This window comes from Cydia amplana, chromosome 6 (assembly GCF_948474715.1).
Source record: "Cydia amplana chromosome 6, ilCydAmpl1.1, whole genome shotgun sequence".
NCBI lineage: Eukaryota > Metazoa > Arthropoda > Insecta > Lepidoptera > Tortricidae > Cydia > Cydia amplana.
Window position 1 is genome coordinate 18,627,416 of NC_086074.1, and position 27,301 is coordinate 18,654,716.

At 37.5% G+C, this 27,301-nt stretch overlaps 1 protein-coding gene across 1 annotated transcript in view; it reads right to left on the minus strand.

Annotated features, from left to right (window-relative positions):
• LOC134649030 (matrix metalloproteinase-25-like) overlaps positions 1-22,305 on the minus strand; it is a 34,708-nt gene extending 12,403 nt beyond the window's left edge. The window contains exons 1-8 of the mRNA XM_063503731.1: positions 22,183-22,305; positions 21,482-21,643; positions 20,600-20,706; positions 20,272-20,433; positions 20,113-20,194; positions 19,764-19,959; positions 18,966-19,141; positions 18,349-18,493 (exon numbers count right to left, since the gene is read on the minus strand). Of these exons, the coding sequence (XP_063359801.1) occupies positions 18,349-18,493; positions 18,966-19,141; positions 19,764-19,959; positions 20,113-20,194; positions 20,272-20,433; positions 20,600-20,706; positions 21,482-21,643; positions 22,183-22,272 (1,120 nt within the window). The 5' untranslated portion in view covers positions 22,273-22,305. The remainder of the gene's footprint in view (positions 1-18,348; positions 18,494-18,965; positions 19,142-19,763; positions 19,960-20,112; positions 20,195-20,271; positions 20,434-20,599; positions 20,707-21,481; positions 21,644-22,182) is intronic.
• Positions 22,306-27,301: the final 4,996 nt, after the last annotated feature.

Sequence of the window (27,301 nt, forward strand, 5' to 3'; positions counted from 1 at the left end):
TAAGTGGATAACCAAAGGCATAAGAAAATCTAGTCAAACAAAACGTAAGCTGCATAGTTTAGCGCGCCACACTGCTGATGAATCCTTCCTGAAGTACTATAAACAATATAAAAATACATTCAAAACCGTCCTTACCCATGCCAAGAAAATGAACATGTATCGTACAATCAGTAACGCAAAAAATAAGGCCAAAACTGTATGGAATCTAGTTAAGGAAACTACAGGCAAATGTGTAAAGACTCAACCTAAAATAACTCTAAGACTAGATAACGGCTTTACTAGCGATAAAAAAGCAATAGCAAATGCGTTTAACAATTACTTTTTAAATGTAGGGATGTCATCGTGCAAAACAAAAAATAAGGAACATATAAAAGCTATGCACAAGCTAAAAGTAACTAACAGTAGTTCAATATTTTTGAGCCCGATAACCGAGTCGGAAATCATCCGAACAGTAAAAAATCTTAAAAATAGTAACTCTACTGGACCAGATAATTTAAATACTAGATTCTTAAAAGATAATATTCACTTATTGTGTTCCCCATTGTCCATAATATTTAATAGTTGTATAGAAAAAGGTATTTTTCCTGACCTGTTAAAAAAAGCTAAAGTAATAACCATACACAAAAAAGGAAGTCGCTCTGAACTAAATAATTATAGACCAATATCCCTGTTATGTGTCGTCTCAAAAATACTAGAGAAATGCTTAGCTGAGAGATTAGAAAAACACTTGACAAAACACAACATGTTAACTACACAGCAATATGGCTTTAGGAAAGGAAAAAATACTTCAAATGCTGTAATCAATTTAGTAACGGAAGTAATGTTTAATCTAAATAAAGGTTATAAGTGTGGCGGAGTATTCTGTGATCTGACAAAAGCATTCGACTGTGTCGATCACAGGATACTTCTCGACAAACTAGAATATTACGGAGTTCGTGGCTCTGCTCTGAATCTCTTTGAGTCATATTTAACTAACCGCACTCAATATGTAGAAATATCGTATGTAGATTCTGATAGCGTAGCTCGTTCTGAAGAAGCTGTAGTAAAATACGGGGTCCCTCAGGGCTCTGTACTAGGTCCATTATTATTTCTAATTTTCATAAACGATTTACCCCAATCTCTTACCTATGGAACACCTTATCTATACGCTGATGATACCAGTATCATTTTGAATGCGACCACTACCCATGAGTTCAAAGTAATGATCAAAAAATGCTGGGAAGAAATCGAAAATTGGTTTACTGTCAATGGCCTTAGAATCAATCATGAGAAAAGTTATTACACTATATTTCGACGTAGCCCTAAAAGTACCGACTTCGACTGTGATGTACCAATACAGAAGGCCGAATGTATTAAATTTTTAGGGGTAGAACTCGATCCTTATCTGAGATGGAACAACCAGATAGATTCCATATGCAAAAGGCTGGCTAGTGCATGTTACTCCTTAAAATCACTTTCGAAAGTAGCCGATGTAACTATACTTAAAACTGTATACTTTTCCTACTTCGAGAGTATTATCAGATATTGTATAGAAGTATGGGGTAACGGAACGAATATAAACTCTATACTACTCTTGCAAAAAAAGGCACTACGAATTATTGTGGGATCTAAACACATACCAGTCACTCATCGCAATATGTTTATAGACCACAAAATATTTACAATTACGGCATTGTATTTATATCGAATATGCGTTTATATGTATGTCAATCAAAATAATTATAGAAAGGCTGAAGAAACCCATCATTTTAATCTCAGAAACAAATCAAAAATTGTTCAAATTAAATCTAACTTTATCCATTTTAATAACAGCCTTAACAATATCGGAATTAAAATTTTTAATAAATTAAGTACCGACATAAAACAATGTAGTGACCTAAGAACATTTGACATAAAGGTAAGAGATTATTTCATAAATAGACCATTCTACACAATTGACGAATATTTTGCCAACGCACTTGATTAAAATTATTTTAGGAACTGTATTTGTAACTTCGTAGACTTTTTTATTTATTTTTACATCATAACTTGACATTTATACAACATCCGACATTATTTTATACCTTCATTTATATTTTTAGCTAGATTTAAGATATTATGACTGTAATGGGGGTTCTTTTTATGAGTGGGGGTTTTATTGTTAAATTAATTATTAAGTAATTGTAGTTGTAATTATTATATAGTTTGGACTGTAATTTGTAAGCTCTATGTGTGTATGTGTAGTTTTAAATTTATTTTATATCGATTTTAATTTTAATGTATTTTCAATGTTTTTCCAATTTTGTGCCAATTAAATTATAAACATAATTGAAATTGTAATGGATAATAATTAATGTAAATATTGTAAATAATTGTATATACCTACCTTGTACCTATAAAACTGTATTTGCATGTACATGTACTTAACGCAAATAAATAAATACAATACAATACAATACAGATCTTACTCGCAATCTAGGATTGTTCAAAGATGTCGATAGAAAGCAACTACCATGTTGGAGTACCTCACACCCTGAATATAGTCAGACAACGTTTTTGGATTCCACAAGGAAGAGCTCAGGTACAAAAGTTTATTCGCAAATGCCAACAGTGCGTGGCATGGCGGTGTATACGAAAGACTAGTAGCAGTAGTCAAACACTGTCTAAAACGAACTTTACAGACACATCTGCTTGACGATAACCAATTACTAACCATCATCAAAGAAGTGGAAAGTGTCGTGAACACAAGGCCCTTGACTTATGTGGGTACTGGTTTGGAACATGTATTGAAACCAGCCGATTTCTTAACACCAGGAAGATGTCTAGAACTCCAGATGTTAGTGAGTAAGGCACCAGTTACAGCCACTGCAACTAAACGACAACTCATAGAAGGATGGAGACGGGGTGAGACCATCATGAAAGAGTACAGAGACATGTTCATGAATCAGTACTTGTTGAGTAAGGGAACGTTACAAACATTCAACTAAACAACCAAGAGTCAGATCTCACGATGAACCACGGGTTGGTGACATTGTACAAATAAAGGGTGATACAAAGAACAGAGAAAATTGGAAGGTAGGAAGGATCTCCGAATTGATTAAAGGTACTGATGGATTATGTAGAGTCGCTAAGGTAAAGGTTGATGACAGTATATTTACGAGGTCTATCTCGCACTTGTACCCTTTAGAAATAAAGGAGATCCCATCACGAAGCGATTCGCCTGGTCATCGATCTGAAGCTGAATCTACACCAAAAGCAACAAGAATGGAAGCTGAGGACTTCCCAGTGATACAAAGAGAGGATTATTCTAATATTCAACCGGATGAGACTGATAATATGGACACGGACACAGCACATAGCATGCCAAAGGAGAGCACTGACGTTACTAATGAAATACAGCAAGTTGATACAGCAGAATTAGATATGGATGTGAGACAAGGCAATGTGGAAACAAGAAATGATCTTGTTAACAAGAATGATGAGTCAAATCAATCTGAAGATGAAAGGCAAAAGAGGACTACGGCGATCCAAGCTATGAAGCGAATACGAGAATGGACTCGCCATTTAATGAATACCCTAACTACTTCGCAATAGCTCGCCCCGGCGGGTGTGTCGCGGACTTCCGCGATGCATATATTACATGTAGCAACACATCTAACAAAACTTTACTTGTCTATGGTAAGCAAAGCACACTTCCATTTTTCGCTCGCATGAAGTTTCAATTTTGTTTGTGAACTTATTTGCTATAGAAAGTGTTTGATAATAAAGTGGTTCTAACGAATGCTGGATGCCAACTTCGCACAGCCAGAGCATCGTCGTTTCAAAGCTAAGTATATGTATTTAAAAGAGGACGTGTAGTCCCATGCCCATGTTTCCATATATTTATTAATTTATCAGTGTTCAGTATATGTCGAGATTTTGCATAATATAATTATGGGCGGAGGTGTGCTTGAATGTGTCAGGTCAAGTCGGAGATGCGTCTGCCGACTTGAGCCTTGCCTTCTTATATAAATCGTGGTACGCCCAGCGTCCAATAATCCATTTGCGAATGGTAATGATGGTATACTTACACATAGGCTTGAGGTGCTTAGTTGCGACTAGAGCACGTACCCTTCATGAGGGATAATGGACATAACAAGCACACTCCTAACTTAATGCCAATGTAGCTGGTTGCGATCAGGTTACATGTACTTTAAGACTGTGGATCAGGTTATGGTTTGCGGCTAGTTTTGGACTGAGCCCTAAACACCCCTCATCTGGTGTGCCAACTGATCAATATATAGATGTATCTGGTTGCGATCAGGTTACATGTACTTTAAAACTGTGGATCAGGTTATGGTTTGCGGCTAGTTTTGGACTGAGCCCTAAACACCCCTCATCTGGTGTGCCAACTGATCAATATATAGATGTATCTGGTTGCGATCAGGTTACATGTACTTTAAGACTGTGGATCAGGTTATGGTTTGCGGCTAGTTTTGGACTGAGCCCTAAACACCCCTCATCTGGTGTGCCAACTGATCAATATATAGATGTATCTGGTTGCATTATCCATAGAACAACCGACCTCTCTCCTAATAATATAAGCGAAGCAGAACAGAGTTCTTTAAGAAACAAGTATACATGTCAAGTTGATAGTAAACTCATGTTTCATTTAATAAGGTCTTAGAATCTTTAAGTAACTTGAATTCAGGCAATCAATTTATCTTAGCATTTTGTATTAACGTCGATACAAAAATTGGTGGACGAGTGTCTTGGATTTGATTCAGACCCACATAAATTCATGAAACTATCTTAAAATAAATGATTTACCAAATCTGTAAGAGGTCAAAGGTCGCCCTGTGGATGGTGTTGTTCATACAAGTGCTGCCACCTGTAAAACTTATATCACACAAATTGTTTGTGTATTGCTAAACAATTTTGAACTTTACTGAACGAAAATTACGTTTGTAATTTGTAGGTACCGAATTTATATCGCGAAAGCCGTAATTACGATATGATCGACTTTGAATATTCGGTAATAAACAAATTACGAGTTTATAATTCAAAATATTAATTTGGAGCAGCATTTTTATGAGTTTTATGACTCAAAATGAAATACGACTTGATGATTTAAATTCGTCGCGCCACTCGCGCCATTGACATTATGCGCGGCGCGCATGCGTCATGAGCGCTGTTCGTGGTTCATTTATCGCGCAAGATGGCGGAACAAGCGCGTGAGCCGGAAAACATGTTTTGTGTTTTGTTTGTTGTGCAGTGCTAAAGTTAATAAAACAAGTGAAAATTTATCAAGAAACAAAGGTGAGTACTCGGTAAATGTGTGAAAATTTGAGGAAAGTAGATTACTTGAGTACACGACAAGTATATAACCATGCGGGTTAGGATCCAGTTTTGATCATTGATTTTATTTATCGATCAATATAATTTCATTTTATGTGACAAACCCAGTAGAAGGATTATTGAGAATTCTTTGTGATTATGAGCGAATGTACTATTATAACAAAGAAATCGTCACGTATGTACTTCGTTACAAGAAGTGAAACCATCACGATGCGTAACTAATAAGACGTGAGTGCTTACCCTCTGGTTCATAGATACGGTAATTTACGTGATAATTTACGTGATCTTACTTAAAGGAAATATGGTTTGTCTGTGCGACTTGACATGTTTACATTATTAAGTGCATGAGCACTAATTTGTATGACACCTGAGAGGAATTAGGTACTTATATTGTTGGGTCAGAGGCTATAATATAGGCTTAGTATGATTGTTTGTTACAATTGAGTATGAAACCCAACTAATATAATTATATTATTGTTATGAAATAGGAATTTCAAGAAATACCGTGCTGACGTGTCCGAATTCGAGTCCAGATTGTCAGATTTCAAGTCGAGCGTGAAACTAAGCGTTTTTACGCCAAGCTACTTCTCTAAATGAGGAAAATAAACATTCTTTGGCCAAAATCATAAGGTACGTAAACATGATTATTGTAGTGTTACCTTGGTATACAGCCACGTAATAGTATGTAGTGTACTATTACTACCAAATTTTGTTAATCAAGGTTGAATCGTTTAATTAACCTTATACAGTGTTTATACCTACTACCTCGAAGAAATAGATGGCGCTTTTAAGACAGATGACAATAATACTATTGTTTTATAGTGATGATGAAATAATAGGGTAATATTTAAATAATAATTACATATTATTATGATAAAATATTTGGTGATATGAAGTCTTGTGTTTTTAAACGTATGAAGTGAGTCAATTAAATTACACATTTAGGAAGGTAAATACTGAATGTGAGTATGTATGTACGGATACCCATACATGTCTGTACTGTGAGTGAGAACCACACTTAGTTGATATGATGAAACAAGTCGTGTGCACTTGGTGTATGGTGTATATGAAACCCCTATATAACAATAAATAAGTTTGATTTATTTCATGAGTAATTTGAAAATTGATTCATACAACATGAGGCTATGTTCATTCATTCGTTAGTCATGTTGTACTACTTGTATTTGTTAGAAAGTTTAATTAATTTTGAATAATACTCATACATTAACTACACATATTATCAGTCATGTGATGACATTCCTGTTAGTACAGTGATTCACACACTCGGTGAAATTGTGAAAAATTTATAAAATACCTGACAACATTATTAAGTTCTGTCATGTGATAACTTGATTAAATATACGTTTCCAGAATAAGAGTGAGAACACTATGGAAGCTATTCTGCTGAATCGCCTTTCCACATTTGCCGCAAACATCAAAGAACATCAAGTCAAAGCAACAGAGCTATGTGCGTGTCGTCCATGGGGAAAGGATGAGTTAGAGCGAGCTACTATCATCGCATCCAAACTACAATCCATACTTGGAAGATTTCAAAGTGATCTCTATCAGTACTTCAATCTGTCTAAGGATCCTAACGCCGATGAGATTTCAAATTTAACTGCGATACAGCTAGAGGGTGATGAAGTTTTAGCTGAACTTAATACAAGAATTCAAGCTGATAAGGACTCCAAACAAGTCACATCTGATCCTGCAAAGAATAGGAGCAAGTTACCAGAACTGGATTTAATATCTTTTCATGGTGATGTTCTAGAATGGACTCAATTTTGGGACCAATTTAGTTCCAACATTGATCAAAGGAATCTACGAGACGTTGATAAGCTGCTCTACCTTAAAGCATCGTTAAAGGGTGAAGCCAAAACCATAATCGATGGCTTAGAAACCACGAATGACAATTATAAGATTGCGATAGATACTCTGAGAGAGAGATACGGCAACAGAGTGCAGATTGTTGACGCTCACTATTCTTCCTTATATAAAATCAAGAAGGCAACAGGGCCGCAAGATTGCAGAAAGACATTAGATGAACTCGAGAGACATCTAAGAGTCTTACAGTCCCTAGGGGAAGACACAAACCAAAACCACCTAAGATTCCTTTTCATGGAAAAGTTTCCTGAAGATGTCATTTATGAAATGAAGTTAAAATTGAAGACCGAATCCATCGAAGAAATAAGAAAACAACTGAACGCTATCATATCAGCAAAAGAAGATGCAAAAAGGATTAGCGTTGAGACTAAAGGTATGGAGACTACCTTTACCACTGAAACTTTACACGTAAGGGATAAATATCCGAAGAAACCCACCTGTGACAAGAGAATCAAACACAGAATTATTAAAATGAGGGAAAAACCAAATAAATTTAGACAAAATACATCAACCTTTTCAAATACATTCGTGCCTAAGAAAAGATCATATGAGGCTAATAGTGAATCAAATAAAGAGCAACCATCCGGAAAACAAAGGAAATTAGAATGTATGTTTTGTCAAGGGGATCATTACAATGACGTTTGCACGAAATATAAGACCTTAGCTGAAAGGAAAAACAGAATACCTAATCGTTGTTACATTTGCTTGAAAACCGGCCATAGACAATATGACTGTAGAATGACAAACACTTGCCGTCACTGTAATGCAAAGAATAAACACAACAGAGCGTTGTGCCCTACGAAACTATCACAAGTAACAACATCGACGAAAACCTTTAATGTAGAAAGAGACTATTACTGATCATCCCATACATTATCTAAGTCATCATGGAGTGTCGCTGCCTGGGAAAAGATAAGCCTTCTAAGACTTTCCTAGCCTTCAAATTCTAAGAAATTGTGTATGATGCGTCAGCAAAGACAAAAGACAGCGAAAGCCTTAACGAATGTATGTACTGTGGCCTAATGATGTTGGAAGATCTAACTGGTTTGTTAATAAAATTTAGATGTCACAAAATTAGAATTACTGCTGATGTAGAAAAGGCTTTTCTACAGATAGGCTTACACGATAAAGACAGAGACGTCACAAGATTTCTGTGATTGAAAGATGTGTCTGAACCAGCTGTAGAAAAGAATCTTGTACATTACAGATTCACACGTGTACCCTTTGGGATAATATCCAGCCCATTTTTGTTGAATGCTACCATCAAACATCACTTATCTAAAAGCAATGATGAACGTTTAAGGAATCTAGCCAGCGACATCTATGTGGATAATGTCTTGACAGGAACGAACAGCGTCGAAGAAGCGATGAGTCTGTATAAGGACAGTAAAATGATATTCCAACAAATATCCATGAACCTAAGAGAATGGAGTTCCAACTCTAAAGAACTTATGCAAAACACAACAGATAAAACAGTAAAAACTCTTGGTTTAAATTGGGACTTGGAAAATGACACGATTTGCCTAAAGATAAGGAACACTACAAATGCTTACACGAAGAGAGGTGTTCTGAAGACCATCGCTGCCATATACGACCCATGTGGTTTTGCTGCACCAATAACATTACCAGCTAAATTGTTACTTCAAAAATTATGGAAGACAACATCGCATTGGGATGCTCCATTATCTGAAGAAATGGCAGCCGAATGGAAAGTTATCCTAGAAGACCTTAAGCAAGTTCATCGCATATGTCTACCTAGGAACATAGCGAATAACCAAGACGGTCAACTTCACTGTTTCACAGATTCGTCTATGTCAGCGTATGCAGCCGTAGTTTATTTACTTCAAGGAGACAAGGTGAACTTCGTTATTGGCAAATCAAGACTAATACCCATAAAAGATCAAGATAATCTAAAGATTCCTAAATTGGAACTATTAGGAGTCTTAATAGGTAGCAGACTAATTCAATATGCCATGAAACATCTCCAGGTGACCATAACACAACAAGTACTATGGACAGATAGTCAGATAGTAATAGATTGGTATCAATCTAAAAAGCTGCTACCACCATTTATTTCAAGAAGGATAGAAGAAATCAAGAAAAACAAGAACTTGGCCGTAAGATATGTCCCGTCTGAATACAACCCAGCTGATGTAGCAACCAGACCTACTAATTCGACAGAAGATTTTCAACGATGGCTCAGCGGCCCGGAATTTCTGAAGGAAGATTCTCACAACTGGCCATGCCGACCAGCGAGAGACGTTACTCTTCTGGCGGGGGAGGGTCTGTCGAACAACACTATACAGAAAACTGGGTTGAACTCAAAAGAAAAAAATCAGTTTAAAAAGAATATTGACTTGAGAAAGACTCACAAGCATCAGATGGAAACCGGACAAGCTTGTTCAGAAACACAGACAAGTGTGGATAACAGAATAAGCTCAGAATTACAAGAAATAAGAAGTATACAGAGACAGTTTTACCTGGATGAAGTCGACGATAAGGAGACAGCTCTGAGACAGACCTGGCAACTCTGGCCAGATAAACAACAAAAGAGAGAGCTCGTCGTGTTTTAAAATAAACTACGACAATTTAACTTACGTATACTCGTGCAATGTAAACATAAGTGCCGAATAGAGTGCTGCGGCTAAAAGTGCACTACTTTTGGACACTTAACAACACTACAGGACTAAAAAGAAGTACGGTAAGATACATTATTTTAACCGTTTGACTTTTAAAAACATTCAAAAACACAAAGAACTGGTTAAAAATAACGGGACCTTGCATGCTCAATAACATATGATTGGATGAACTGTGACATTGACAGCTTTGACATTGCTATACTGCTGCCAACATCATAAGCTTGTGTTGCCATACAAAAGGTGCGTTCAGATACTTCAGATAACGAAAACTCGCTAGAACCACAGATAAACTAATGAGCAGCACATGCGTATATATTGTAAGAAATAATTACGCAAACTAATTTTTTAATATTTAAAGCCTTGACTAACTGAATATTATATCGATAAAAATGGCAACAAAGAATATGGACAAAAAGAAGGAATCTCTCAGAAAAACGCTGCTGAGGCCCAGGAAAAACGCTGAATTAGCACAGGTTATGAGCAGTGACGAAGAGGGTTCACATGACCACCAATTATGCTTAAATAAAATAAGCGAAAGTGATAAAGTAATACGTACGTTAAAACAAGAATTACAACAGTACTCTGATGTGCATAATGAAAATAAGTTATTAAAACAGCTACTAGCAGATAAAGAACGACAATACAACAGCCTTGAATCAAAATTAATACCAAACGACCCAATAAATAGCTCTTGCCCAGGTGTGGGGTCACTCGAGACTGATGAAATGCAAATATTAACCCCACTAAAGCAAAAAATTGCAAAGAAAGAAAAAGAGAATCTCTCTCTGGCCATGAGAATAGAAGAACTAGAAAATGAAAATACGACCTTATGTAATATGATTAAAATTAACGAGCCTTCCTCGATGACACCATACAATTTAGATAAAATTAAAGATCTTGAAGAAAAATCTCACGAATTTAGACAAAAAATCAAAGTACTGACTAAAAAACTACGGAACGTTATAAAAAAATATACGGCCTTAAATAAACAATATAAGGAACTAAAAAGTAAGGATATATCGTTAAGCACTATCAGGCAATCCGTAGAATGCCTTAAAAAGAATACAGACGCGTTAAAAGAGCTTATAGAACAGGCCCCCAGTACAATCTATACGACCCCTAGAGTTGCTACACAGCATCCGAACACGTCAACCCATGAAGATCTACGCGACAAGTCTGCAAGTAACGTGGAACATAAGACTAAAGAACAGCCAAGGCCAAAACCAAATCTTCTCCTTCTATCAGACCTCCATGGAACTGAAGTGACCTCGGTGCTGTCTCGTATACGCCGGGGGGACTACGATTTCACTGCGGACATTATCAACAACGGTACAACTGACCGCGTCCTCCTGAATGTTATGGAAAAGACGGAACACTTCAGTAACAAAGATTGCGTAGTCATAATGTGCGGTGGAAGTGACTACAACGTTTACACTCCAGCAGAAACGGTTTTATTGGTAGAGGAAGCAGTTAAGAGGCTCCCCCATTGTAATATTGTTGTATGCACTATACCAGTGAGCATCAATTATAACAGCAAAGGGTTTAATTTATTTGCAAATAAGGTTAATGCTGGGTTTACCCAAACTTTGACGAAGTACAACAACGTTACAATTAAAAATATAGATGAGAACCTTAATGTGGAGGATTATGCAAAGAACGGCTATAACTTACGAATTAAGGGTAAATTTAAAATTGCATCTGCCATAAATGTATGTTTAAAAGAAATTAACGAAAAATTTTACAATAGTGACAATTTTTTATAAACAAAGATATTATGGATAGTAAATTTGAGGCTGAAAATCTTGGCATTATGCATTTAAACATAAATAGACTCAGAAATAAATTGCTTAGCATGGAAGCTTTTATAGAATGCGAAATAAAATTGAAACCAAAAGTGATTATGCTTACGGAAACATGGCTTGAACCATCCGAACACGCAAACATCAACATGCCAGGTTATTCAGTTTCAAGTCATACTTCTAGAACTATAACTAAAGGTGGAGGAACAATAGTATTTATAAGAAATGACTGTTCAAATAATTATAAAGAGATTGATGTTTCTGAATACTACATAGAAAAAGTATTTGAAGTATGTGCAATTTGTTTAGAGCTGAACGGCACAGGTTTTTATTGTGTTGTAATCTATCGATCCCCAAATTCTAATTTCAATCTTTTTCTCAACCAGTTAAATAACATGTTAAGCAAACTTAAGTTTCCTAACATCATAATAGGCGGAGACTTTAATATCAATCTTGCATCTAAAACCGATAATAATACTAAAATGTTTCTACAGACCCTCTTAGAACATAATATTAAACCTACAATATCTGATTATACCCGAGTAACTGCAAGTACATCAACTGTAATAGACAATATAATGACAGACTTTAGTGAGTACGCAACAGCTTATGTTATACCATGTAGCTTCTCTGATCATGATGCCCAAATGCTAGAGTTGCCTGCGTCACTCAATCGAAAAGCTGAACCATGTAAATTTACACAAAAACGCATATTTTCTAAAAATGCCACAAGTAAATTTCAGCATGATCTCGAACTTATCGACTGGCGCACAGCTTTTGCTAATAAAGATTGTAATAATAAAATAAACCAATTTTATGACATACTATTGCCACTGATCGAAAAATATTTTCCTTTAAAAAAGGTACAATCGCGAAAAAAACCTAATAAGTGGATAACCAAAGGCATAAGAAAATCTAGTCAAACAAAACGTAAGCTGCATAGTTTAGCGCGCCACACTGCTGATGAATCCTTCCTGAAGTACTATAAACAATATAAAAATACATTCAAAACCGTCCTTACCCATGCCAAGAAAATGAACATGTATCGTACAATCAGTAACGCAAAAAATAAGGCCAAAACTGTATGGAATCTAGTTAAGGAAACTACAGGCAAATGTGTAAAGACTCAACCTAAAATAACTCTAAGACTAGATAACGGCTTTACTAGCGATAAAAAAGCAATAGCAAATGCGTTTAACAATTACTTTTTAAATGTAGGGATGTCATCGTGCAAAACAAAAAATAAGGAACATATAAAAGCTATGCACAAGCTAAAAGTAACTAACAGTAGTTCAATATTTTTGAGCCCGATAACCGAGTCGGAAATCATCCGAACAGTAAAAAATCTTAAAAATAGTAACTCTACTGGACCAGATAATTTAAATACTAGATTCTTAAAAGATAATATTCACTTATTGTGTTCCCCATTGTCCATAATATTTAATAGTTGTATAGAAAAAGGTATTTTTCCTGACCTGTTAAAAAAAGCTAAAGTAATAACCATACACAAAAAAGGAAGTCGCTCTGAACTAAATAATTATAGACCAATATCCCTGTTATGTGTCGTCTCAAAAATACTAGAGAAATGCTTAGCTGAGAGATTAGAAAAACACTTGACAAAACACAACATGTTAACTACACAGCAATATGGCTTTAGGAAAGGAAAAAATACTTCAAATGCTGTAATCAATTTAGTAACGGAAGTAATGTTTAATCTAAATAAAGGTTATAAGTGTGGCGGAGTATTCTGTGATCTGACAAAAGCATTCGACTGTGTCGATCACAGGATACTTCTCGACAAACTAGAATATTACGGAGTTCGTGGCTCTGCTCTGAATCTCTTTGAGTCATATTTAACTAACCGCACTCAATATGTAGAAATATCGTATGTAGATTCTGATAGCGTAGCTCGTTCTGAAGAAGCTGTAGTAAAATACGGGGTCCCTCAGGGCTCTGTACTAGGTCCATTATTATTTCTAATTTTCATAAACGATTTACCCCAATCTCTTACCTATGGAACACCTTATCTATACGCTGATGATACCAGTATCATTTTGAATGCGACCACTACCCATGAGTTCAAAGTAATGATCAAAAAATGCTGGGAAGAAATCGAAAATTGGTTTACTGTCAATGGCCTTAGAATCAATCATGAGAAAAGTTATTACACTATATTTCGACGTAGCCCTAAAAGTACCGACTTCGACTGTGATGTACCAATACAGAAGGCCGAATGTATTAAATTTTTAGGGGTAGAACTCGATCCTTATCTGAGATGGAACAACCAGATAGATTCCATATGCAAAAGGCTGGCTAGTGCATGTTACTCCTTAAAATCACTTTCGAAAGTAGCCGATGTAACTATACTTAAAACTGTATACTTTTCCTACTTCGAGAGTATTATCAGATATTGTATAGAAGTATGGGGTAACGGAACGAATATAAACTCTATACTACTCTTGCAAAAAAAGGCACTACGAATTATTGTGGGATCTAAACACATACCAGTCACTCATCGCAATATGTTTATAGACCACAAAATATTTACAATTACGGCATTGTATTTATATCGAATATGCGTTTATATGTATGTCAATCAAAATAATTATAGAAAGGCTGAAGAAACCCATCATTTTAATCTCAGAAACAAATCAAAAATTGTTCAAATTAAATCTAACTTTATCCATTTTAATAACAGCCTTAACAATATCGGAATTAAAATTTTTAATAAATTAAGTACCGACATAAAACAATGTAGTGACCTAAGAACATTTGACATAAAGGTAAGAGATTATTTCATAAATAGACCATTCTACACAATTGACGAATATTTTGCCAACGCACTTGATTAAAATTATTTTAGGAACTGTATTTGTAACTTCGTAGACTTTTTTATTTATTTTTACATCATAACTTGACATTTATACAACATCCGACATTATTTTATACCTTCATTTATATTTTTAGCTAGATTTAAGATATTATGACTGTAATGGGGGTTCTTTTTATGAGTGGGGGTTTTATTGTTAAATTAATTATTAAGTAATTGTAGTTGTAATTATTATATAGTTTGGACTGTAATTTGTAAGCTCTATGTGTGTATGTGTAGTTTTAAATTTATTTTATATCGATTTTAATTTTAATGTATTTTCAATGTTTTTCCAATTTTGTGCCAATTAAATTATAAACATAATTGAAATTGTAATGGATAATAATTAATGTAAATATTGTAAATAATTGTATATACCTACCTTGTACCTATAAAACTGTATTTGCATGTACATGTACTTAACGCAAATAAATAAATACAATACAATACAATACAGATCTTACTCGCAATCTAGGATTGTTCAAAGATGTCGATAGAAAGCAACTACCATGTTGGAGTACCTCACACCCTGAATATAGTCAGACAACGTTTTTGGATTCCACAAGGAAGAGCTCAGGTACAAAAGTTTATTCGCAAATGCCAACAGTGCGTGGCATGGCGGTGTATACGAAAGACTAGTAGCAGTAGTCAAACACTGTCTAAAACGAACTTTACAGACACATCTGCTTGACGATAACCAATTACTAACCATCATCAAAGAAGTGGAAAGTGTCGTGAACACAAGGCCCTTGACTTATGTGGGTACTGGTTTGGAACATGTATTGAAACCAGCCGATTTCTTAACACCAGGAAGATGTCTAGAACTCCAGATGTTAGTGAGTAAGGCACCAGTTACAGCCACTGCAACTAAACGACAACTCATAGAAGGATGGAGACGGGGTGAGACCATCATGAAAGAGTACAGAGACATGTTCATGAATCAGTACTTGTTGAGTAAGGGAACGTTACAAACATTCAACTAAACAACCAAGAGTCAGATCTCACGATGAACCACGGGTTGGTGACATTGTACAAATAAAGGGTGATACAAAGAACAGAGAAAATTGGAAGGTAGGAAGGATCTCCGAATTGATTAAAGGTACTGATGGATTATGTAGAGTCGCTAAGGTAAAGGTTGATGACAGTATATTTACGAGGTCTATCTCGCACTTGTACCCTTTAGAAATAAAGGAGATCCCATCACGAAGCGATTCGCCTGGTCATCGATCTGAAGCTGAATCTACACCAAAAGCAACAAGAATGGAAGCTGAGGACTTCCCAGTGATACAAAGAGAGGATTATTCTAATATTCAACCGGATGAGACTGATAATATGGACACGGACACAGCACATAGCATGCCAAAGGAGAGCACTGACGTTACTAATGAAATACAGCAAGTTGATACAGCAGAATTAGATATGGATGTGAGACAAGGCAATGTGGAAACAAGAAATGATCTTGTTAACAAGAATGATGAGTCAAATCAATCTGAAGATGAAAGGCAAAAGAGGACTACGGCGATCCAAGCTATGAAGCGAATACGAGAATGGACTCGCCATTTAATGAATACCCTAACTACTTCGCAATAGCTCGCCCCGGCGGGTGTGTCGCGGACTTCCGCGATGCATATATTACATGTAGCAACACATCTAACAAAACTTTACTTGTCTATGGTAAGCAAAGCACACTTCCATTTTTCGCTCGCATGAAGTTTCAATTTTGTTTGTGAACTTATTTGCTATAGAAAGTGTTTGATAATAAAGTGGTTCTAACGAATGCTGGATGCCAACTTCGCACAGCCAGAGCATCGTCGTTTCAAAGCTAAGTATATGTATTTAAAAGAGGACGTGTAGTCCCATGCCCATGTTTCCATATATTTATTAATTTATCAGTGTTCAGTATATGTCGAGATTTTGCATAATATAATTATGGGCGGAGGTGTGCTTGAATGTGTCAGGTCAAGTCGGAGATGCGTCTGCCGACTTGAGCCTTGCCTTCTTATATAAATCGTGGTACGCCCAGCGTCCAATAATCCATTTGCGAATGGTAATGATGGTATACTTACACATAGGCTTGAGGTGCTTAGTTGCGACTAGAGCACGTACCCTTCATGAGGGATAATGGACATAACAAGCACACTCCTAACTTAATGCCAATGTAGCTGGTTGCGATCAGGTTACATGTACTTTAAGACTGTGGATCAGGTTATGGTTTGCGGCTAGTTTTGGACTGAGCCCTAAACACCCCTCATCTGGTGTGCCAACTGATCAATATATAGATGTATCTGGTTGCGATCAGGTTACATGTACTTTAAAACTGTGGATCAGGTTATGGTTTGCGGCTAGTTTTGGACTGAGCCCTAAACACCCCTCATCTGGTGTGCCAACTGATCAATATATAGATGTATCTGGTTGCGATCAGGTTACATGTACTTTAAGACTGTGGATCAGGTTATGGTTTGCGGCTAGTTTTGGACTGAGCCCTAAACACCCCTCATCTGGTGTGCCAACTGATCAATATATAGATGTATCTGGTTGCGATCAGGTTACATATACTTTATGACTGTGGATCTGACTATGGTTAGCGGCTAGTTTTAGACTGAGCCCTGAACACCCCTCATCTGGTGTGCCAGCAGATCAAGATATAGATGTGACTGGTTGCGATCAGGTCACCGCACCCCTTATCTGGTGCAAGGCTTATTTACTGAGATATAGATGTGACTGGTTGCGATCAGGTCACCGCACCCCTTATCTGGTGCAAAAGGTTTACTTTCTAAGACATAGAGAATTGTGACTATAATGACAGACAGACATGCATACTTATATATGTATATTTGAGTCCTGTGGGACAATGTGGAATCTTACTATGAATATAAATGTCTTGTTGTCTATCCCTATATAATATGATACAAGTTAGGGATAATTTAGTGACCGATGGCCATAAATCTATTTTTTACACAGGTGGTGGCATATGATCAAGTTAGAGCTGGCAGCTACACATTGAGCTCATGAACAGAGAGAAACACTGCAATCACATCACCATAATAAGGTATGAACTGCATTATCCATAGAACAACCGACCTCTCTCCTAATAATATAAGCGAAGCAGAACAGAGTTCTTTAAGAAACAAGTATACATGTCAAGTTGATAGTAAACTCATGTTTCATTTAATAAGGTCTTAGAATCTTTAAGTAACTTGAATTCAGGCAATCAATTTATCTTAGCATTTTGTATTAACGTCTATACAACCTTTAACACAACATTTCTTCACAATTTTTAAGAAATTTCGCATTCACGTGTTTTGAAGAAATGTCATCAAATTGGGGATACCAATTAATATTTAAAGTTACTACAAATCCTACCATACTAAAATTTAGGTTTTTTTTGCTGTGTATGCGCTTGGTTTAATCAGTTAATAATATTGGCATCATAATTATTTACAAATTACTTAAAATATATCAGAACTGTAATCTGAATATAGCACTAAAATTGTATAAGAAGGTAATTAAATTCAGTAGTTTAATGATATAATTTCTACCACAGTGGTATCTTTTTAACATTGGCAACATGTGCGAGTGAGACACAGGGCTCCGGTTTTTCTATCTCAAGTGGACCGTTTTCTCTAGTCTGGTACGAACAACTTTCTGTCTCGGTGATAAGGTTCAAATTAGTATGGCAAAAAAAGTGACAACTCGCTCCAGTTTAAAAAATATAACTTCATGTTCCACACTTACCGAGTAATGTTGCCAGTTTATGTTGAAAAAGGCTAAATGTTTCTTTCAAAACAAATAATATTATTAAATGGTTTGGACTCTTGGAAAAGGTAGGAATTTGACGAACCTTTGAATATGACGATATTTCCATTCCGTTTCTCGTAAATCGTCCTAACTACGTCGACGTGTTCTGGCAAGCCAATGAACACGTCGTGGAAGCGCTTCGGGTACCCAGGATCAATCTCCTTGCGCTCGCTGAGCACCCACATCCACTGTGAACAACGTTTTTTAACTGTGGACTAATTACCATATTTTAAGTATAGGTACTTAGAAAATCTGGACTCTGTCGATCTTTATCGCCATGCCAACCATAATCATCAAAAATATGTCCACTCCTGAAAATATGACACAACGAGCGGTCATGTACTGCTCCTATCTATAATCCTCACGGTTCCCTGCAATCTTGACCATGTCATCGATCAACCTTTTTTGGAACTCTCACTGGTTGCGTCCTCCAGTCAAAGGCTATATCAGTAGTGGGCAAAACCCCGCCCACCGCTACTTACTTACGGCGGTCTTCGCATTGGATGCGGAACTGCACGCGGCTCCGTTGTGCAAGTTTCTGGGACTTCGCTTAAGAGGGACTTCGCTATATAGGTACGTGCGTAGCGCTGTTTCGCTCACTTCACTTCACATCGTCAGCCTTCCCCGTCTCCAGGCGAGGTTAGGTCAGGATCGTCTTACCTCCTCTTCGAATACGTAGATTTTCCCCTGCAACACCTGAATGGTGTCGAAGTTGGTGTAGCACAGGTCGGGTACGTCCTCCTCATCAGTCACGCCAGGGTCTAGGGAGAACCGCGGCGCCATCGGGTTCTCTGTTTGTACGGTGAGGGCGGAGGTCGCGGCTTGCTGACCTTTCACTATAATTTATGAGAAATTGGATGCAATATATTATAATATACATATAATACAGATCCTAATAATGCGCGTTGAGAAGAAATTAGTTGCAATAACTTAGATGTGATCACAATACTTACAAACTCAGGCTATTGGTATATTGAACATTCACGACTGAATCGCGGACACAATATTATCCAAGCTACCCATACTAAATAAGAAGAAGTGAATACTAGGCTATGTCGTTCAGATGCATGAATCTAGTATTAAACGGGATTGGGCATGAGTGGTGGGGATAACTGACAGAACGGGATAGACTTATGACTTATGTATCTTTCAGTAGGAGTAGCAGCGAAAGCGCTATTATTGTTTGTCCTTGTCATAGTCTCACATTTTTTTTATTCCCCACCGTAAATGTATGGTGATTGGTCGAATTTATTTGTTGCCCACCATAACAAATAAATTCGAACAATCATAGCGTCGCATTGCGTATGTTTTGTCCCTCACGGAGGCACGCGTAGACCACTTCTATAGGATGCTACCTTCTATGTTCAGATGATACCTATACGGGAATCTTCGGGTTGGAAAACACTCGAAAGCGCATGAACTCCTAAGTTATACATGGTTATACTTAAGTATACTAACTGTACAGCGCCCGCATGCCCAAGATATCGTCCTCGTACAGGCTCTGCACCCGCGCCCGGTAGTACGGGTACATGACGGAAGCCCGCACGTCCGAGTGCGCAAGGCCGAGCGCGTGCCCGATCTCGTGGACGGCCGCGGCGAACAAGTCCGTCGACTCCTCGTCTTCCTCGTCGTCGGCGGGGTACTCGCTCCAGATCTACAGAGATGGAAACCTTTGCATTAGCAAAGTATTCTGCACAGCTGCAAAGTGTAGGTACCTTAGAGATCCCTCAAATTGTTATCACACTTTTCATCGGAATGAAAATTTTACTTTAAAAGAACAAAATTGGGTTACTTATAAATATAGTACCTCATCATCGTCGAAATGCAAATCACCGAGCGGAGGGCAGAAGGCGTGCGCAACCACCTGCCCTGGGCCGTCGAATGGAGACCTGTAACATTGGTAGGTATTTTTTTAATGAAATGTCTTAACTATCTTCAGCTCTGTTTCACAAGACACTGGACTCACCCATCCCCGTGGTCCAAGGTGACGAAAGAGACCTCAATGTCGGCCTTCCCCGTGTCTAGGCGGGTGATGTTGAGCCCTGCGTGCGGCGCCCAGACCGCCAGCGCGGCTGCCATCTGCCGTTCCACGCGATGCTTCTCTAACGTTCTGGAGCCGTTGAGCACCCTTGACAACAAATAAATTCAGATTGCAATATTTGCTTTAATTTTGCATTATCCTTGTGCCCAAGAATATAAACTGCTCAACAGTTTTTCCCTGTGTCCCCAATAAGCAATCAAAAGCAATTTAAAGTTCGTAGTAATATAGCATAATAACAGTATATTTTTGATACCTGTACGTGACGTGTTTTTTGGTCCATGCTTCGCGTGTGACGTATCGTCTTGACCTGGACGATGTGGTAATGATGTCTTTGACACCACACCGCTTTTTCTTGAACAGCTAAACAGTTTAATCAATTTGGGATTAGAATCTGATAGTTTAAAGCTCGTCACTGACTCCACTGCCTGGGGTATTACAGGCTTGTGGCTTATGAGGCTGTTAAACCAGCATTCTTGCATGGTCGTTCGGTAGGATTTTTTAATAAATATAGTGATGGAAGACGACATCCTAAGAAAATTGGCACAATGGGTCAAAACAAAGTCAGAACATTAAGAAAAAGGTTGCCGTATTCTTTAAATAGTCTGCCTGAAAATATCAGGCTCGAGCCCAATAAAATTAAATTTAAAAAAGCACTAATGCTGCACTTACTGAAAACACTTGGGTGACAATTGTATGCCTGTGCCTGCAAATGTCACTCAAGTGAAGTTAGTTATAGCTACGATGTTAGTTTTAATTTTTAATATGTTAATTACGTTGATTATGTAAGTACTTACAACAGAGACTCGCGCCTGCAGTCAAACTATGCAAACAGTTTTGCAGGGAACTGTATTAGATTATAAGTATTCATGTATTAATAATAACAAAAAAAAAAAAAAAAAAAAAAAAAAAAAAAAAACTCAATAGGGGCGGTAGCGTTTGTAGCGTAGCCTACTTAGATGTGCAATAATTCCTAGGCTGGACTCAAGCTGGACCTAATTGAACATATAAGATGAGGAGGAGTTGTACAGCACTTGAGCCCATGTCTTAGGTATCTACTTACCGATTGGCGTCAATGCCAAGTTATTAATTCCGAGACACAAAGTGGCAGATCCCTATTTTATATTTAGGCACTTACTTGTTTCGTATCATGGTCGATGACTCCGCTGGGCGAGAGGCCAGCGAACGCTTGCATCCGCCGTACCGCCTCCGTGATGGACAGCGGTGTGTAGGAGAAATCCAAAGACGATGTCCCTTCGGCTACTTCTGGCAGGTAACCGTATCGTTTCATGAACGACACCTGCAATGAACAATACGTTAGTTTAAGAAGAAGCAAAACACATTAAGTAGACAACACAGAAAACGAGCGGTTAACCTTAGCTAGGACCGGATTCATCAACTTTGGACTCTGAAGCTTAACCAAAAGTTTGTGACCATTCCCGGGAAGGTGTCGAGAAAATAAGATTTTACAGCTAGTTTGCTAGTGTATAGTTTTATTTATACTTACTTCGGGAATCAAATCAATATTAGTGTCATTAAACGTGTGATTTACTTCAATTAACCATTGGTTCTTAAAATACTCTCTGCTTTGTTAGAATTCATATTACCTAATACCTAAATGATAATGAAAAGCTTTGACTGAGCCTACTCATATACGCAACTGCAAAAGGATATGAGTCAAGTAATACCAGAGTAATACTCATCAATGTAATTGATAAATTATCAATAGGTACTTACTATATGTACACACATTTTTCTTCAAGTACGATGTCCCTACTTATAATTGGCGCTATTTAAAGTAAATACGGTTACCCAACTGATAAGTAACATATCACTGACCTCTTCCTCCGTAGGCCTGGCATCCTCAACATAGATGGTCCGACACTTCACAGAAACCAGGAGCAGACATAACAGCAGACGTCTGCCCATGACGACGGGACACAAAGCACTGATACCACAAGTGATGCACTCCAGTGACCTTTGACTGCAGATAGTGGCTAGGAACCGATTTGGTTGTTGCCCTTAAGGCGATGGCCCTATGCAGATGTTTTATTTATTTTCTAAGCATGTGTTTATCGGCAAAGGTCTTTCAGATTATTTTTAGTAACTTTGTGGCTTGTGGCAAACACTTTGTAATTGCAACTCCTTAGATGGGGAACATGTTACCCATCTAGTCCAGTCCAATTTAGTAAGGTATCATTAGTAGTTAGTAATAGGTACCTAATGGATCTCCCGAACATATCGAATTATCCGATCAAATTTATGTCAAAATGTCGCAAACTCGTATACCTATCCTTTAATTTTACAGCTGCAATAAGTTCATGAACAGTTTGCGAATTGCAGCTAGAATAAAATCAAAATAGAACTCAAAATCATTTGAAACCAATCTGAAGAAAGTCCTTATTCCGGTCCCTAAAATTAAACCTCATTTCTAATAACTATGTACACTGCTATAGTAACGGCACCAGTCATGGGACATTTAAGAGGAAATTTGGAGTATTTGTGATATTTCCCTGATACATGTAAAAGTTCTACCGCTTAGCTTGTTAAAAGATGAATATCCTATCCTTCTTTCATGTTTCAGGCGTGTTGTATCAAAGATACTGCAGTTAGTTTCCACATAATTAATAAATTAAAAGTATGTTTTTTTTCTCCAGTCATGGACACCAAAGCTCCAGTAATGGAACCTCGGTAATGGACGTGGATCCAGTAATGGGCCCCCTATAATGGGCATACCCTATCAGTATAAGATATTGGAATAGGGAATAAGTTTTTGGCAAAAAACTAGTTATTAGTCATTTTTGTCACCCGATTGCATTGTCATCCGATTTGCATACGTATCCAAAATTTCAACTCAAATGCCATTTCCAAAATTTGAACCACACTAACTAATACATACAGGGTGGATTTTCTTTTTGGGTCAGTGAGGGCAGCTACCAGATTCCGTGCTGCTACGAGAAAACGGTCTTAGAAGACCTTCCCTCGATTTCAAATTAATGAAGATTGGCTTTTACAGATTTTGGAAAAAACATACAGGGTGCGAGGAAAAGGTAATTTTTGACAAACTTTTTTTTTGATGCCAATCGATCCCATTCCTATTGAGGATCAAAAGCTTGTATGGAACTAAAAAAAAAATTCCGGCTAGAAAAGCCACAAATCGAGGAAAACTTTTCCCATACAATTTGTATGAAAATGAAAACTTATATTTTTCACATGCTATTTTTGTATGCCAATCGATTCCATTCCTATCCAGTGTAAAGGCACCAGTAGTCAGCCTTATAACGACTTTTTTAAGTTTGAACGTTCGGCATTTCTACAGGATTAGTCGGATAATTAAACAAATGACATGGTTAGATCAATTGTTTAGAGACAAACCAAAGAAAGTCTGCAGCGCTAGATTAAAAGTAGTTTTTAAAAATCAGTATGCGACAACACCACAGAAAATGGATTAAATAGTCTTGATACTTGTGAAATTTCTACCATATTTACCGTCTATGAAAAAATTAAGCTGTATGCACAGCTTAATTTTTATGGTAAAATAAATTTCATTCCAACAATAGATGTCACTATTAATATGTAGACATATGTATAATTGTATACTAATATTGATAAATAATATTGGGAGAATGTGACATTTGGCTTCATCAAAATTAATAAGCTTTTGTAATATCCGCGACAGCGGGAAATAGGTACTAGATATGAGCGCCGATAGGCATATAGCCGGCGGCGGCGCGCCGGTCAAAAATGGTCGGCGGCGGCGGCGAATCGGCGGCGTGGCCTTGAAACACCTTCGATTAATGAAAAAAGAATTCAAACGAAAATTTTACCGAAAAAACATGTTTTTGCTGTAAGAAAGTTATGAAATAAATGCATTTTTTATTTTCAAGGATAATTTATTGAATAATGGTACGAAAAAAATTGATATACTATAAAGTGTGGATAAGCGGTATCGCGCGGCATCAGAGGCGGTCTTAATTATGGCGAGGCTTTGGCCGGAAGATCTAAGCGAGGCCCTTATTTCTTGTGCTAAGTTAAAAATTGCGGATTGACTGTATCAGGGAAACGTCTTGTCGACAGTCCAAAAAAAAACGAGCTCCGTCATTAGCCAATATCGACCCACCAAAACCGATTTATGTCAAAAAGTGAGGCCCAACGCCGAGGACTTGATTTTGACGCCTCCCAATGCGAGGCCAGAGGAGGAGCTGCAGGTAAGCATAGGTACAGCTAAGAATCGAACGCCAAGTGTAAGCTTGGCTGACGGCTGAACGCATGGAGCGCCGATTGCTTGCGCGCTTCTGTGCGAGGCCGAGCTGCAAGAGAGCAGAGCGAGGGTGCAGGCCGATAAAGACTGAAGCCATAGTGTTAAAGATCTGGAGCTTTCCTGCGGGCGCATTAGTGCGACGCCAAAGGCTGAGCTGAAATTGAGCTAAGATCGGATAAGGACCAATGCTCAAGCGTTTTAAAACAGGCCGAAAGTTGAGCTCCAAACAGGGCCAATAACTTGCAGGTTCAGATAGCGGCTTAATTCCATGCGAGCGATGCAAGGCCAAAGATTGAGCTGCGAGAGAGCAAAGCTTGAAATTTCAACAGTGGCCAAGTTTAATTGAGACCCGTTCCGACGCCCTTCCGTGCGAAGCCAACGGCCGGACATGTGGACGTGGAAACGCTTAATATCTCAAAATTAACCTTATATAGTACGGCTCTTCTGAGGTGAACTTTTCGCTTCAAACCGTAATCTTTCAAACAAAGGCCATTGTCTCTATTATCGCAAAAGTGCTTGCTCCCGACTTGGCACGTGCCAGTACAACATTCATATTGAAAAACAACCGGTATCGTCATAGTATTAAGGTTCAAATTTAATGTCACTGATATTCTAGATATTACGTTTTGGTAGTGTAGGACGATAAACCGCCCCGAAGCGATACGGCGCTCATATTATTTTGATACTTAGTGTGGTGTTAAAAATGAAACGCGGTTATTTATTATATTGTTTTATTTAAATTATAAGCTTGCGGTGGTAAATGTAATAATTTACAAAGGTGCAGCTGCAAGCATTGTTATTTTTTCTTATCTTTAAAATAACGATACTGTGAAATTAGCACCTCTGATGTGATGCCGACGCATAGTAACAATAAAAACACTGATAAGGCAAACGTGGAGCTTTGAAACGTACAGCTTTTCTAACAAAACGTCACGTGTCAACGGTCAGAAAAAAGGTCGGTTATAATATAAGAAAGAAATTGATTATATCTGATGTTTTATGACACGATTTTATCTAGTAGTAGTAGTATAACTGTTTATATACCTACACGGAAAAATTTTGATTATACCTATGTTAAACTTATTAATCTTAAATTTACATTGTTACCTTAGATTTTGTTATATAACAAATATACAACGCTTTATCATAAATAACCGTGTTTCATTTTTAACACCACACTAAGTATCAAAATAATATGAGTGCCGTATCGCTTCGGGGCGGTCTATCGTCCTACACTACCAAAACGTAATATATAGAATATCAGTGACATTAAATTTGAACCTTAATACTATGACGATACCGGTTGTTTTTCAATATGAATGTTGTACTGGCACGTGCCAAGTCGGGAGCAAGCGCTTTTGCGATAATAGAGACAATGGCCTTTGTTTGAAAGATTACGGTTTGAAGCGAAAAGTTCACCTCAGAAGAGCCGTACTGTACCTTTTAAAGACGTTTAACCATGCTTGCAATGGTTAAATTCGCGGTAAATGACGGATGGTTAGCTGGCAAAATTAGTTATGCATTGGATCGGTAATCCAGAGATGTGGGTTCGAGTCTCACGTTAGCCAGAGTTGACCACAGTAAATTTTTTCATTGTGATTGACATGTCTAGTGTATATATACAATCTATAAATTGTAATGTGGAACGTTCCACAATAAAAATGGAAGGAAATCAGTATGTTTATTACAAGCATACGAGGGGCGTTCAATAAAAAGTGAGAATGAGTATGTTATATACAACTTTTATTAAATGTTATTTTATTTTTCGACATAGTCACCTTTTAGCATAATACACTTAGTATATCTTTTTTCTAAACTTAAAATTCCATTTCTAAAAAAGGTTTCATCTTGAGTACTTGAAAAATCTTGTATTGCAGCGACTACCGCGTCGTCGTCTTCAAATTTCTTGCCTCTTAGGTATTCCTTCAATCTCGGAAATAGGTAGAAATCACTAGGGGAGAGGTCTGGTGAATACGGAGGATGCTTAAGGATATCGAACCCAGCATCACGTATTGCAGCCATTGCAACGGCGGACTTGTGTGCCCGTGCATTATCCTGATGGAACAACACAATTTTCGAGAGTTTACCTCGCCGTTTTTCACGGATCTAATTGCGCAATGTTGCTATTTGTTTGGCATATAAAGAGCCCGTAATAGTGGCTCCATGCTCGAGATACTCAATCATTACGACCCCTTTACCATCCCAAAAAACAGAGCCCATGACCTTACCGGCAGATGGGCCCACCTTGAATTTCTTCGGAGTTGGAGATTATGGCCTTTTCCATGTCATAGACTGCAGTTTCGTTTCAGGGTCGTAATGATGGAGCCATGTTTCGTCCATTGTTATAAATCGCGCCGAAAAAAGTTCCCGGTCTTGCTGTATCAGGTCCAAAGCTTCTTGACAAATCTCGACTCTAGTTTGTTTTTGCGTGTCAGTAAGCATTCTGGGTACCCAACGCGCTGATACCTTTTTCATACCCAAGGGTTCATGTAAAATATTATGCACGCTCCCCGTTGAAATCTTTACATTTTCAGCAATAAAACGAACCGTGACACGACGATCCGCCAAAACTAAGTTTTCAACTTTTTTCACAATTTCTTCAGTTACTGCTGTAGTAGGGCGTCCGGAGCGGGGATGATCCATGGTCGATGTTCTTCCACGTCTAAATTCGGCGCACCAACGTGCGACTGTCGAATA